Raw genomic sequence first — 16,119 nt, 5'->3', positions numbered from 1 at the left:
AAATCAGAGACCAAACTGTCTTCCTACTCTAATGCTTTAGTCCTAACTTTCTGGTTTCTATGTGTAAACAATAAATTCTTCTTCCATGCAATTATAATTTTTGGACTGAAGGAATGAAAATAATTGAATGGTTATGTAATATTAGTCCAAGTTTTTTAAAATTAAACTCTGATATGCTCTTAATACCATAAATGTCATGTTTACTAATGGAGTTTTTAACTGGAGACAAATTGTTTGGAAGATTACAAAAGTAAGGTGGGATATAAAAATGATCTTAAACCCTCTGAAAAGATAGCACAGCATTACTTTGGCTCATAAATCTATATAGAGAATAGTTTCTTCAGTTTGTTTACACTTTTATTGGCTTAACTCTACCAAAATGAACAAAATATGGGACTATGAAAGAGGACTATCCAGTACAAATCAGAGATAACAAGCGGAGTTGGGGGATAATGAGGGCCTATTTTGGTTTTCAGAAAAGTAAGCTTTTTCTAGAAACCTTATCTGCAAGTCTAGAGGAGACAAGCTTTAAATTCACCTCTTACCCCGTGTGCTAACTTTCTGGTTCCTCTATCGTTGGAAAGTTATAAGGATCACTCAAAAAATCTAAACAGTAGTGTGTTTAAAATCTGTGTCTCAACAAATGTTCCAAAAGGCTAGTTAAATACTCTTAACCTTAACTTTAGTTTGAACCTTGCAAAGCCAATGTTTTATGACACACACTTCCTGCTCTTATTAATTGATGGAAAGTAATGGAACTGTCCTTAGGGAAATGTTTAGTTTTACCATCCTGCAAATAAAACTGCTGGCCTGGTTCCCATCCATAACTTTGTTATTCTCGGACCAGAGACCAGAAAGTGCTCCCACTCACCTAATGATGATCACTTAAGCCCTTCTATGTGTTATTTACAATACAACATACTAGGGGTACAAAGATGAATAATGCAGATCAATATGGAAAGTATTATGCTAAGGATACATAAATAGTGCCTTAGAAGGTACACCTAGTTATGTCTGGAGGAGAGGGGAAAGGAGGAAGGCTGAGAAAGCAAAGCTACAATTGAGTCTTAAATGATGGACAGGAGGGATTTAGCAGGTAACAAGGCAGGGAAGAGCATGCCAGGCATGTAGTAAATGTCCAAATATATCAGTAACAATCCAGTGTTAGACCCTCCTGAAAAAGAATCAAGGAATACAAGGCAGAACAAAGAAGGGAGGGTAATAAATCTTAATTAAGGATCACTGGTGTGCCAAGGATTGAGCGAACATTTTCTTTTTTCAAAATATTTTTGCTATTATTATTATTTTTAATGAAAAGATGAAATTGGAGCTAGGAGCTCTCTCTCTCTTTCTCTTTTTTTTTTTTTTTTAACTATTTATTTATTTGGCTGCATCGGGTCTTAGTTGCGGCACATGGGATCTTTTGTTGTGGCATGCAGGATCTTTTGATGTGGTGCACAGGCTCTTCACTGTGGCATGTGGGCTCTCTAGTTCTGGCGCGAGGGCTTAGTTGCCCTGCAGCATGTGGGATCTTAGTTCCCCGACCAAGGATCAAACCCGCGTCCGCTGCATTGGAAGGCGGATTTTATTTATTTATTTATTATTTTTTAATATTAGGGGTTTTTTTTTAACATCTTTATTGGAGTATAATTGCTTTACAATGGTGTGTTAGTTTCTACTGTATAACAAAGTGAATCAGCTGTACATATACATATATCCCCATATCCCCTCCCTCTTGCATCTCCCTCCCACCCTCCCTACCCTACCCCTCTAGGTGGACACAAAGCACCGAGCTGATCTCCCTGTGCTATGTGGCTACTTCCCACTAGCTATCTGTGTTACATTTGGTAGTGTATATATGTCCATACCACTCTCTCACTGGAAGGTGGATTCATAACCACTGGACCACCAGGGAAGTCCTACTAACATTTTCCCTAGAGGATTCAGAGGAAGATTCAAGGAGATGGCATTTGTTCTGGTCTTAATGGTAGAATAAAATTAACAGGTGGAGGAGGAAAATGAAGTTATGCTGGTTGAGAAAACTGCAAAAGGCAGATAAACATGAAAGTGCATGATCACCTTTTCTCTTCTATTTACGTTCACACTCTATAGATCTTTTCCAGTCTTGTAGCATCAAATAGCATTTGTAGCATTTTAAGTAGATATCTCCTTAATTTAGACCAGCCCTGAATTCTCCATTGAGCCACCCATCTGTACCTCCAGATGTTTATTTGAAATCTCTACTTAAATGTCTTACAGTCACATCAATTGTTTAATGTTTAATACTGAGCCTCCTGACTTTCTTTTCCAAACCTGTTATTCCTTCAATTTCCCATCTCAGTTATTGGTACCATCATCCAACCAGTTGCTCTAGCAAAAACCTAGGAATTATCCTGGATTCCTTTTAGCTTCAACAGCCATGTCTAATCCTTAAATGAACACTCTGACTCCACTCAAAAGCACATCTCAGATCTGAATAATTAATTTCCTAGATCCCAGTGATCATTTTTGCCATATTCTCTTTGGTCTCTGTTTCTCCTTTGCTCCTCTACTATCCATTCTTCACTCAATATAGCCCAAGCTATATTTTAAAAATCTAAGTCACATTATATCACTCTTTGCTTTAAACTCTTCAATATCTTTTTTTGTTTTGTTTCTAGAACTAAATCTTTGCCTAATCATCTAGCCCCCATCCAGCTTCCCAAACTTACCTCCAGTCTTAACTCACACTGCCTGCTCCAGCTGTGCTGTTTTCTTCCTAATTCTGAACATGTGCAAGGTCGTTCCCACTCAATACTGTTGCACCTAAAGCTCTCATTTCCTGCAGTGATCTCCCTCATCTCTTTCCATGGTTGTCTCACTCTCATCTTTCAAATTTTAATCCAAATGTCATTTAAAAATATGCCTTCTAATGGTTCTACACAGATTTTTCTACATCATCACCATACTTATTTCCTTCTTAGAATTGAACATGTAATATTCTTTTCATTCATTTACTTGTTTATTTTCTCTCTTTCCGAAACTCCCAGCTCCATGAGGCAAAGGCCTAATTTTTCTTTAAGCACCATATCCCAAGTACATAGCACAGTATCTGGCTTAAAGCAGATGCTCAATAAGTATTTTTTGAATGAATGAATGCCAAAGTCATTAGTTTCTTGAGACTGTAAATAAGGGTTTGTAGAATCAGAGACATTACATAAAATAAGGATTGAATTTGCTTTGATCATTGGGAAGTCACTGGCAAGAGTAGTGAATTGGGGTGGAGGCAGAGGTAGGAATGTCATGGGTGAGGACCAAAATAAGAGATGTGAAATTGGAGAAGAATAGGTATCATTGACTGAAAGGGAACAATGAAGGGTGTGGTGCTACAGTCTTGGGGGTCTAAAGAAAGTCCTTTAAAATTTTTGTTAATGGGTGAGATTTGTGTAGATTTTCATGTGAGGAGAAGGGAGCAGCAAAGACCAAGAGGTTGAAGTTACAGGGGAAAGAAGGGTAGGTGATGGAGTAAGGTTATGGAGTTGGAATTGGGGAATAGGTTCTGGAGCCCAGGTGAGGGTTGCCTTGGAAAGAAGGAAGGACAGCACTTCCTCTGAGGAGCAGGACATCAAGGAAGGAATCTTTTAGGGTCTGTGTTTCCTCTGATAAAACCGAAGAAATAGAGGCAGGTATGGAGTTTAATATAGTGAATGGGTTTTGAAATACCACCATGAGCAATCGAGAGGCACTGGCCAGGAATTCATAAAAGGAATGCTGATTGTCAATAAAGATTCAGCTGGAATCATCAGTTTGGTACAGTTGCTGTTGGAAGTCCCAGGATAATAAATCACAGTTTCTGCAGTGTAGTGGGAGAGAGGAGCAAGGATACTAATTAGCAAAGCCTTGTGGTGAGGGCTGTACTAGAGGAATAAAATTATATGACCTGAACACAAAAGATGATGGGGAAGGGCTCGTAGGTTCTGGTCATAAGATCGATGGCTATAATTGAAGCTTTTGGAATTGGAGCTGTTCTCCATGGTGGTAGAATCCTGGAGGAGGAGGTAGCTCACTGGAATAGAGGAAGTCATAGGACTCTGAGTTGGCAGGTCAGAGGGGCTTCAGACTGCAGTTGCGTAGGAAGGTAGAAGGAGTTGTTCTGGACAACAAGTCCTATGTGTCTGTGACTCACATATCTGAATTCTCAATGAATATTTGAGAATGACCTGGAAGTCCACACATGCCAGTGATAAGGACATGTAGAGGGTGATATAGCCAGATATTGTAAACATCAAAGGAAGAAGGCATTGTACATGAGAGGGACAGCATCAGTGTCTCAAAGTAGCCATTAACAAGGAAGAAAATGCCCGAATCATTCCCCAGCCTCTACCAGAGTCAAGGATGGAAATAATTGGTCCTGAGATGCCAAGAAGCCTCAGGTGTGATATACTTCTAGGGCCTGCACAGGACACTGCACCAGATGGTGTCAGTGATCTGAGGACACCAGAAACCTGGGGTTGGTATGCTTGTTGTCAAGGGACTGTCAGCAGAAGGACCACTGACTTCCCTCCAAGGTCAGTGCTGGGAGTAAGCAACATTATTGGTCTGTCAGAACCCAGAGAAAAATGCCCTTTAATCCAATATCTGTTCTTTTGAAGTATCTTCTTTTTCCCTCTGATTATGAAAGAAATATATATTCATTGCCCAAAATAAGGTAACACAGAAAAATGCAAAGAATAAAGATCGCTTATAAACCCAGAGGGAGATAATATAATGGTTGTTAACATTTCCATATCTGGCACTTAGAATGCGTTGGCATTTGTCAGTTAGGACTCTGAAATATCAGTCAGTGTTTCCTTTTTCTCCCTTTCCTACCCTTTCTTTCACTTTCCATCTTGGTGTGCTACCTTTCTAGCTTCATCTCTGTTCTCCCTAGATTCCGATCTCCATCATCTCTGGAGTAGAATCACTTTACCTTGGAGCCATCAGTAACTCATTAAGCATTGAATGGATGTCACTGGTGTGACTGCTCGTGTTGCAAGCCCTGCCACAGAGTTGCTATGGCTGTGGCCATGGTACTGGGATGCCTCTTTTGGTTCTCCCAGGTGTCAGAGCCCATGCTGCTGGGCAAGTCTGGAAACCACTTGGCTTTTCATATTCATTTCTCAAAAGAGAAAATGCCACCTTGGGGATGAGGCTAACCCATACTCTACCAAAGCCCCTCTGCTGGTAGTCACTCACTGCCATTCACCATTAAGGTACTGTTTTTTACCAGCAAGAAACCACTCTCTTGACCCAGACACAACATGGCAGGCCAGAGCAGTTGAATGGTCCTCTGTCAATTAAACATAAACTTCAACTGCCCCATCACTAAGGCAATAATTTTTTTAGCCCCCTAAAAATAGCTTATGTGTGCTTCAGGTTTTCTCATTCTGCCTCCATTCCCAGAAAAAGGAAGTAAAACATGCCTAGTGAGGAACAATGCTTTCACCTTTTTGAGCCTGATAAATCTGTCCTTTATGTTACCACATGAGTCAGAGCTACTATTTATCACAACCCTGCGAATTTTTTCTTTTCCTCCTTCCTCCCACCTATCTCCTGCCACTTACCCAGAAGCATAAAACTTTCAACATCCTGCTGTCCATTAGCATAAATAAACTCGTGCTTTTAAAGTAAAAATAGGTTTAATGCTATATTTGTTAAAGACTACATTACCATAAGAGGATAAAAATATTCTTGAGTAACAGGTAGATCATATACTTTAGAGACAATAACATGCTTTTATTGTGGTTCCCTGAAAGCCGATTATTTTAGCCATAGATTAAAACCTTAGGTCTCAGCACAAGTTACATTTCCACTTCAGAAACTGTTAAAACATGCAGCTTCTCAGGACATGTATTTTTGTGTTTTAACTTATTTTTTCTGTTGCCAATACACTGTAGGCAGATCTAAGAGATAAAATAGATGAAGGGTCATTTAAACTCAATATTTGCTATATGAAACAATGGATAATGTTGTTATAACTTTGTTTCTTGTTTTTAACATACCTGTTGTTAATTTAAATTTTATGTGATATTTATGCAATAGATAAGAAAATACTGGGCTAAAAGAGAGCAGAAATGGCAAGAAATGGAAATGAGAGATCTTCAGCGTCTGGAAGAACTGAAGAAATTAATGGCTGAACAGTCAGTAAAAGACAGAGAAAGGTAAAAGAAAAAATTTTAATTGTGTGGTAATGGAATTCTGTAATGTGTTAGGTGAATGGAGTCTTCCGTAATGTGTTAGGATAAATAATATCAGAGGGAGCATTTTTCTATACTTAATGTGTCCTTACAATATTTATATTCATAAATGAATAAAATGATACTTATAATGTATTTTAAACTCTCATATTCATACATGAATCTCTAGTTTTCCATTTTGTTCCTCAGAGAGCTTCCTAGTTAAAATCCTCACAGAGGATTTCATAGTATTTGATTGCCCACTGTGTGTGTGAAATAATGCTGGCTGCTGCTGTGACTTAATATTTTTACCCAGAAGGAGGAAACCATTATTCAGATAAAAAGTCATTTACTACGACTGAGGCTGAGGAAGACAGTACGCAATCATTCTGTGCTCTGTAGTATTCATTCTAGTATACTTAAGATGTACCCAGCGGTATAGGAAAAACCTGAATTCTCTAGAATAACGCAATTTTAGAGCTGGAAAGGACATTTGAGATCAACTAATCCAGTTTCCTCATTTTATGAATGAGTGCACTGAAAAATTAAAATTATTTTTCTCAAGGTTACTACATCAGTCAGGGTCAGTGAGGAGACAGAGACAACATAGTAATTAAGATAGGGAAAGTTTAAGATAAAGAATTATTAATTCTAACCAAAAAAATCTCTGTTATATAAAGGGATAAAGAACTTTAAAGAATGCTGCAGGGCTGAAGGGAGGGTTCTCATGGAAGGAACAAATTTGGAGGTGGGGCCTCCCTCTCTGTGGTTGGGATTCAGACCTCAATGTAGAAGGTGTGGTGGTGGCCCACCACATGGTGGAGAGGTTCTTGGATGGGCTCATCCAGAACTTGTTCCTAGTCACGGGGCAAGCAGGCAACACCCTACCTGCGTGCAGGAGACCAAAGCTGGAAGTCAAGCATTGCGATGGGAACCTCAGTGGGAACCTGACCATGGGAGTACCTCTGAAATTTGATGGGAAACTGGCCACAGGGTGCAACTGAACTCCACAACACCACTGGGTGTCCGCCACACATGCTGCTGGTAGCCACGAAGCAGGAACAAGAAGGAGTAAACACTGGAACTAGGAAGGAAAGCCCCTGCCTTCTTCAGCATCCCTCCTGTACCCTTTTCTGACATGGCTAAGCATTGTACCAGCTGCAGAGAAGAAATAGTTACAGGGTCCAAGTCTATTTTCATAGAGCAGACAATGAAGGGAGATTTGGAGCTGAGAGACAATAAAGTGGTAACTGGCATAGTTATCTAGTTTAGCTAGCTCCTGAGTAGATTTTCACAAAAGATAAATTAAAAATAGATCTTACATTTCATAACATAAATCACAAGTTTTCTTTACAGTTCGTCAGTGTAAAAAAAAATTGCACGGAACTCTTTATACTTTCTGCTCAATTTCACTGTGAACCTAAAACTGCTCTAAAAACTGAAGTCTACTAAACTAATAAAAATTGCATTTTAGACTTATCATAACTTAGGATGACATAACTATTTTACACAACAAGGTTCACTTATATCTAGGAAGCTTCCTTTGTGACCCATGTGACCAAGCTTGCAGAGTGAATCTGTGGTTCCACACAGATGCCATGCAGTTCCCAACAACTTTCTGGATAAAATTCACATGATTTTCCAGGTATCTCAGGATTTATAATTGAGTTTAATCTATTATGAAGAAAGCCAATAATATAGCAAACCTAGGGCTCAAGGCTAAGAGATGAAACAACCAGTGAGAAATCAGTTAAACAAGCACAAACCAAGATATAGGAGGATACCAGAAGGGAGGCCAGGCCATGGGTCAGACAGGAACAAGCAGCTAAATACTAAAGGCAAGGCAAATGTGGGGGTCAAAAGGCTGGTTGGATAGTCTGAAACTACACTGGGGAAACAAAAGAGAGCCACAGGAATTAAAGGGGTAGGTAAAAAGGAACAGATGTGAAGTCCCAGCATCTAGGAGACATGCTTCTAGTAAAATCTGCCCTCATAGCCAGGAAGTTTCTTTGATTACAGAGCCATTTCAGTTGTGTGTTTCTTGTCCCAATAATTATCAAGCTGACTCAGCCTCTACGAGGCTGTTTTGTCCTTTGTAAAATTGAAGTGGATAACTTTTGAGGGCTAAGTGAGCTATCAACTTTTAAGGGTTTATGATCTGTGTATTCAACTCATATGAAATGTTGTAGATTCAGATAATTATGAATCCAACGCTTGCATGCCAGTGGGAAATCAGTGAGGAAGGCCATTAAAATATCCAGATAATATATCAGAAAAGAATTCTCAGAAAATTTTGGATGATATTGTAGATGAAAGGACAGTCCTCATTTTGTGATTTAGAGAGATGGAATTTAACATGCAAAAATGCTGATAGCTTTTGCTTCTGACAAGAACCAGAAGTTGTGTTTGTTTGTAACCATTCTGATGCTAAGAAATGTGGTTGATTGGTTAAAACGTATTTTTTCTCCTACTGAAATACAATTCACAAATCTCATGTATGATATTTTAGCTGTAGGCACATTTTTCTCATGTCAGAATAAGAAGGCTTGAAGCAATTTCCAGATCTGTTAAAAACACACATACACATAGCCTTGAGGGTTTGAAAAGTTCTGTTGTTTATTTCCTTTTTCTATTTTCTAATTCTAAGATTAAGTGTCTTGAAAACAATACTTATAAATTAGCATATACATCAGGTTGAATCATAAGGAAATTCCATTTTTGTGGGTCAACAAATGGTTAAGTATTGGCAATCTTATGAAGTTCAACATAGTAAAGAGATATAGCAATTCCTTTTATTTATTAATTAGATTTCCCATCTCAATCTATTACAAGCTATCTTTTACCCTCATCACTTTTTTTTAGGTTAATTAATTAATTTATTTATTTATTTATTTTTGGCTGTGTTGGGCCTTCATTGCTGTGTGCAGGCTTTCTCTAGTTGCGGCGAGCGGGGGCTACTCTTCATTGCAGTGCGTGGGCTTCTCATTGCGGTGGCTTCTCTTGTTGTGGAGCATGGGCTCTAGGCACGCGGGCTTCAGTAGTTGTGGCATGTGGGCTCAGTAGTTGTGGCTCATGAGCCCTAGACCGCAGGCTCAGTGGTTGTGGTGCACGGGCTTAGTTGCTCCGCGGCATGTGGGATCTTCCTGGACCAGGGCTTGAACCCATGTCCCCTGCATTGGGAGGCAGATTCTTAACCACTGCGCCACCAAGGAAGTCCCAACCCTCATCACTTTTTAAAAATTGTTTTTGCCAAAATTTCCACTAGCCTCCTAATGCCCTATTTTCCTTTCTCAACATGCCAAAGAGGTTGAGGCGGAAGACTCTAGAATCAGGTTGTGAACATTAGAATCCTGGCTCTATCCTTTATAGCTGTGTAACCTTTGGGTAAGTTGTTTCACTTTTCTGTGCTTCAGTTTCTTCATCTGTAAAATGAAGACATAAGTAGTATCTACATCATAGGATTGTTACAAGGAGTAAGTGAGATGCTAAATAGAACACACAGCAGGAACATAGTGAATATTCATTAAATATAATGATTACTATCAATTGACTTTTTAAAACATGAGACACCATCTAACATAATTTGTTTTCAAAATATTTAAGTATTTAAGATACTTTAAATAAAATGTGTAAGAATGAGGACACTCATAAAAAATAAAATGTTGGGAATTCCCTGGTGGCCAAGGGGCTAGGACTTGGCACTTTCACTGCTGTGGCCCAGGTCCAATCCCTGGTCAGGGAACTAAGATCTCTCAAGCCACGCAGCATAGCCAAATAAATAAAAATAAAATGTTAAGGTTAAGGAAACAGTGCCCCTTGACCACTAGCCTCATGCAATCTGTCCTCTAGAAGTTCTCTCTGTTATCAGTTGTTTAATACATATACATACAAACTATCTACATACACCTACATAAAAAACGAGTTTAAGAACAACAACAAAGACCCAATACATTTTACAATATAATACTGTTGTATTCGCTCCAGTTGCCATAACAAAATACCATAGGCTGGTGGTTTAAACAACAGAGATTTCTTTTCTCACAGTTCTGGTGGCTAGAAGCCCCAAGATCAAGGTACCAGTATGGTCTGTTTCTGGTAAGAACTCCCTTCCTAGCTTGTAGACAGCTGCCTTCTTACTTTATCCCTAGAAGGTGGGAAGAGAGACAGCAAGCACTCTGGTGTCTCTTCTTACAGAGCACTAATCCCATCATGAGGGCCCCACCCTCATTACCTCATCTAAACCTAATTATTTCCCGAAGGACTCATCTCCAAATACCATTACATCAGGGTTTAGGACTTCAACATATGAATTTTGGAGGAACACAATCAGTTTATAGCAACCATTTGTGTAAAAACAAAAAACCAAACAAAAAACCGATTTATGTATGTACAAATTACCTGTTTATTATTAAGTACTATTTATTGTTTGCTGCTAGCATATAAGGCTTTTGTGCCAATTAGAAAAGGTGCCCCTTTCCTGGGGAAAAGTACATAGATCCCCTACAGGGAGCAGACAGATTAGGAAAAAGACAAGACGCCCCTTCTGAACCATGGAACACAGCTTGACAAGCAGAGGCAAAGCTGGACATCATATCCCCTTTTTACTCCTGGTTGAGTATCACTTTCTGCAAAGCACAAACTTCAGAATGGGTATCCCTGCAAATAGACCTACCTGATTCTTTAAAAATATTACATATTATCCATGTTTCTTCTAAAGTTGAGCCATCTGGGATTTCTTTTCATAAAAAATTGGAGCAAAATGTCTGACTTTCATATTTTGGTCTAAACTGATAGGTATCACGACACCAATTATTTAATGATTCATCCTTCTGCACTGATTTGAAATGCCACCCTTTATTATATATTACACTTCTAACTGTGCTTTTATATTCATATGGGCTCTTGATTAGATTAAATAAAAACTGATCTATATTTATATTTCTACATCAGTACCATGCCGTTTTATTTATTCTGTTTTGCTATCTGATAGTACAAGGGTTCACTCATTGTTCTTTTCAAAAATATATTAGTTATTATATCAAATTTCAATGCAAAAAATCAACAGATTTTGAAATTTTGTTAGGGAGAGCTGACATATATGCCACATTTAATCTCCAGTCTAGGATCATCCTTCCAGAGTAGCTCTCCAGTTCAAATCTTCTCTTAGGTTCTTTAGAAGATTTCATAGTTCCCCCTCCCCCCCCTCTGGTGAAGGCCTGGAAATTATTTTGGAATAAGTAGAAATGAGTGACCAAGGAGCCGATTATAAATTTTCTTTAGTCGCTATGTGAGAAAAGTGTCTGAACTAAGAAGTGGCAGTGGGAATGCAGAGGTGACAGATGCTTATAAAGTATTTAGATCAGGTAAAATATGGTGATTCATTTCACTAGGGATGGTGTTTGAGGGAAGACAGAGGAAGAAACATGATTCTGAATATTATTGAGCTTTTTCTGTCCTCTTGGGTTGAAAGCTTTTAGTTATTTTGTTTTTGATCTCTTTTATTTTCTAATATATTCAATTGGCTATAGGTTTTTATTATCTGTATATCTTTGGCCACTTTCTACAAGGCTTGAAATACGTCTTTATTATTTAATTTCTAAATAGTTTACGTTTCACTTTTGATGTCCTAACAATAAATTGGTAGATATTGGGGTGCTTGCCAAAGACAAGGTTGATGGTAGGTTTCAGTTTCTTCTACTTTTCTATTTTTTGTCTTTTCATAAAAATGTGCAAAAATTCATCATGATTTATGGGAAGCTACCAACACTGCTACTTTTAACGTAATAAGAAACTCTTTATTGAAGAATAACACATATATCACAAATTCCCCTCTTTTAAGTGTACAATTAAGTGATTTACACTTAGATAAAGTACATTTATATAATTGTACGACCATCACAATAATCCAGTTTTAAATCATTTACCTCACCCCCAAAAGATTTTCATACCTATTTGCATTAAGTCCCAATCCCACTCCCAGCCCCAAATGACCACTGATCTATTTCTTACTCAGTAGATTTGCCTTTTCTAGACATTTTATATAAATGTAATGCATCTGAGTTCTTTCCCTTAGCATAATGTTTTTGAGGCTCATCCATATGGTAGCGTGTATCATTCGTTCTTCTCCTTTTTACTGATGAATAATATTCCACTTCAGCATTACTTTTTTTTTTTTTTTTTTTTTCCGTACGTGGGCCTCTCGCTGTTGTGGCCTTTCCCATTGCAGAGCACAGGCTCCGGACGCACAGGCTCAGCGGCCATGGCTCACGGGCCCAGCCGCTCCGCAGCATGTGGGATCCTCCCGGACCGGGGCACGAACCTGTGTCCCCTGCATCGGCAGGCAGACTCTCAACCACTGCGCCACCAGGGAAGCCCCAGCATTACTTTTTAAGTCTGTTTTGCCAAGGCAATATAGCTTCCTTTCTTGTTGGTAAAAGATTAATATTAATGTATGCAGAATGGTTAAAAAAGGAAGTTTTAAAATTTATGTAAAGTATGATTTTTATAAAAGACGTTAATTTGTACAAAGGTCAAATATTCACTCACATTATCCCAAATGCATGAAGAATAGTAACTGATTTCAACTTTTTTATGAGTCTCCTTCCTGTAGGGTAGTGAAGAAAAATGGAAACTTTTAAAAGTATCTCAGGCTCTTTCATTTCTAAATGGTCTCATTTCAGATTATCTCTGTCTCTTTGGGGGGTAAGGTAGAAACTCTGCTGGAGGTCAGACAACCTCCCCCAGTAGAAGGGTGGGATGGCTAGTCAGCCTGCAGGTTCTGATGCCCCTCAGGGTCCTCATTACCCTCCACAATTTCACCTCATCCCTCCACCTCCCCAGGGTACAAGGCAGTGCTATCCAATAAAAATATTATGTGAATCACATATGTAATTTAAAATTTTCTGTTATCTACATTTAAAGATGTAAAAAGTAGCATGTGTAATTGATTTTAATAATACATTTTATTTAACCTGATCTATCCAGAAACATTATTATTTCAATATGCTGTCAACATAAAAATTATTAATGACATAGTTTACATTCTTATTTTCATACGAAATCTTTGAAATCTGCTGTACATTTTACACTTTCAGCACATTTCAGTTTGAACTAGTTACACTTCAAGTGCAGAATAACCTCATGTGGTTAGTGGATCCGTATTGGCCAGTGGAGGTGCACAGTAAAGCTTAGTGGCCTCCTGTCAGTGGAGGGTTGAATGACTGAGCTACCTGCAGATTCTGACTCCCTTATAGAATTGATATCATATTTTATATAAATTTTGAACCCTGCTTTTCTCATCATCTTGTATCTTTCAAGGTCTTCACTGTCCTTACCAGTTTGTCCTTGTATTGCTTGTCTTTGAGAAGAGGGCTTGGTCCTCAGGTAATCTGCTGGTAACATAACTGGATCCACTGAGCCTTAGGATGCTGGTCAATATATATGCCGCTGCTGACTACACACCCTGCCATTGCCTCTGGTCCTGAGGTCCCCTCCTCAGGTCTTGCCAGCCCTGGTTTTCCCAGCACATGGCTTATACTTCCAGCAAAACCTTGCACAAACCATGGGGTCAAATGTTCTCTCATGTAATCTCTAAACACCTCCCCTTCCTACGTCATGCTGGACAGGATGCCATGCTAAACGCAGGGCTTCCCTGGGGAGCATTTTTTACCAGGAAAGTAGGAAGCTAGCCCCATGTTCTTGGACTCTCCCTTAGCTATCTCAGTGTTTCTAATAACCCCCCACTAGTTACAGTTGATTCACTAAGGGGTAGAAAGTGATGAAGCTGGCATCTGAGAACCTCACCTACTTCTCCTTCCACACTAGTGGAATGGCCAAAGGAAAACATGATATCTAGGAGAAATAAAATAGATGAGGTTAATATTTTCAAAATGTTTTCGCTTTAATATCTATATTATGATAACAGTTTTTGTTTCCAGGTAACGAAATGAAAGACAGTTTTGATTTTCTTCTTTATATTCCTGCATTTTCCAAAATTTCCACAACGAGCATAAATTTCTGGTAGTAAGAAAACGCTCACAGTATTTTTAAAAATAATAAATAAAACATACTTTTCTATTTTCATTGATTGTTTGGCTGTGGGCTTCAAATTGGTGGGAAAAGTAGGAAGTAGTGGGAAATGTATAGAAGTGAATATGTGAATCCAAATACAGGAGTACCCTTTTCAGGTAACAGAAATGGCAGTCTTCAAAATAGACATAAGAACATATACTTCTCCTTGGCTTTTTACCACAATGTTTATACCTGGTATTATCTAATTTCGCTGATTCTTCACTCGGAGCTCTTTTCTGGTCTTCCTGCTTCCTTGTCATTTGATCTCCTGATGGCTTTCCCCAGAGTCTTCTTTTCCCACCCACTGATTGAAGCTAAACTTTCTCTCTTCTTTTACGTACAGTGGTTCTTTCTTTCCAGCAGGACTCAATGCACAGCCTTCCTCCTGGGGCCTGTTGGGGCCAATGGCACAGCCCTAGTAACTGTGGCGTGTAGCTCTGTAAGCTGTGATGGTTCTGTGATGTTTATGTTTCTTTTGTTTTTGAGTAATTTTAAACATACTTGTATTGTCTCCGAAAACTTTCTTTACCAAGTATTCTTTATGTTAGATACACACAGGGAGGAGTAGAAAGGACACATAATGGTCATATCTCATTTTTTGTCTTTCCTTAACATCATTGCTTCCCATTACTATTGAAATTTGCAGAGTAAACGAGCAGAAATTAGATCACCCTTCCATGCATGGGCTCCCCTAGTCATTAGGACATTTTGTAAATCCTTGTTCAAATGTTCAGTCTCTAACTTTTCGGCAGTTCAGCTCTCTTGCAGCTAACATATACCTTCCTTCTTCTGTATTTGCCAATTATTGTTTCTACAAGGATGGATATAAGTGTGGCCTTTCATAAATAGCCTGCCTTTTCCATTTACCTCCTTCGTAATAATTTTAGCATATTAAAAATGTTTTAAACTATATGCTGTAGAAGGTAATTTTAAAGATTTCTAAAAGCAAATTAACTTGGCTAAGCAGTTCTTCTGGATATCATTTTATAACCAGAAAACTGAAGCTGGGCACAGCCAACAAATAGAAGGTACAGGCTCTAAGCACTTCATTGGTCAATGCTAATGTAACACAAGAACAGGATTTCCATTCTTTGATACAGTAGAATCACCTGGGAAGCATTCGAAAGTCCTCATGGTCCAGGTCAGGCCCCAGACCAATTAAATCAGAATCCCTGGCAATGGGATTTCTGCCCCAGCAGTTTTTGAAAATCCTCAGGAGATTCTGAAGTGCAGCAACATTTGAGAACCAGTGTACTAGAGTTCTTTCCGTACTTTCTGAAGTATGGGCCTCAAATCATCTATTGGATTCTTGAGAAGATTCCACTTTTTGTAGAAGTGCTCCTAATTTCTCTTTGCCCAATGCTATACCCTCACTGAAATTGTTTAGGGAAGTCATGTAGGTGAAACTTTACATTCATGGGGGAGTTTATCAATTCTAAGAATCCTCTGTAAGGAAAAATCTTGCATTTCTCTCCAAGTAGGGGTGTGTGTGTGTGTGTGTGTGTGTGTGTGTGTGTGTGTGTGTGTGTTTGAATGCAAATGTGTTTGCTTTTTTTTTTCTTTACAGTCCAGGTCTTTTATTTTCTTTACACCCATCATACCATGGTGGGTGTTCCTCGGGAATGGGCTCCAACAGTTCAGGCTCCTTTCCATTGGTTCTTATGAAGTGTGCTTCTCTGGTTGGAGGCAGGCTGGCACTTCAGTTAAACCCAAGTACCTTTCTCTTTGGCTTCCTTCTTTTTCTGATCATTTTCCTTCACATGTTTCAGGAAGCTGTCTCGGTTCTTAGAGTGCTTAATATGCTCAATATGCACATTAATTCTCTTGGCAAGAATCTTGCCCTTGTTTGTTTACA

The 16,119-nt window shown here is 38.7% G+C and overlaps 1 protein-coding gene across 1 annotated transcript in view; it reads left to right on the top strand.

Annotated features, from left to right (window-relative positions):
• The window catches only part of CCDC148 (coiled-coil domain containing 148), a 262,676-nt gene that overhangs the window by 206,740 nt on the left and 39,817 nt on the right, over positions 1–16,119 (top strand). The window contains exon 12 of the mRNA XM_065880879.1: positions 6,061–6,179. Coding sequence (XP_065736951.1) covers positions 6,061–6,179 — 119 coding nt within the window. The remainder of the gene's footprint in view (positions 1–6,060; positions 6,180–16,119) is intronic.

The sequence above is a fragment of the Phocoena phocoena genome, chromosome 7 (genome assembly GCF_963924675.1).
Source record: "Phocoena phocoena chromosome 7, mPhoPho1.1, whole genome shotgun sequence".
Taxonomy (NCBI): domain Eukaryota; kingdom Metazoa; phylum Chordata; class Mammalia; order Artiodactyla; family Phocoenidae; genus Phocoena; species Phocoena phocoena.
Note: the sequence above shows the minus strand (reverse complement) of the source record. Positions and strands in the feature narration are given on the sequence as shown.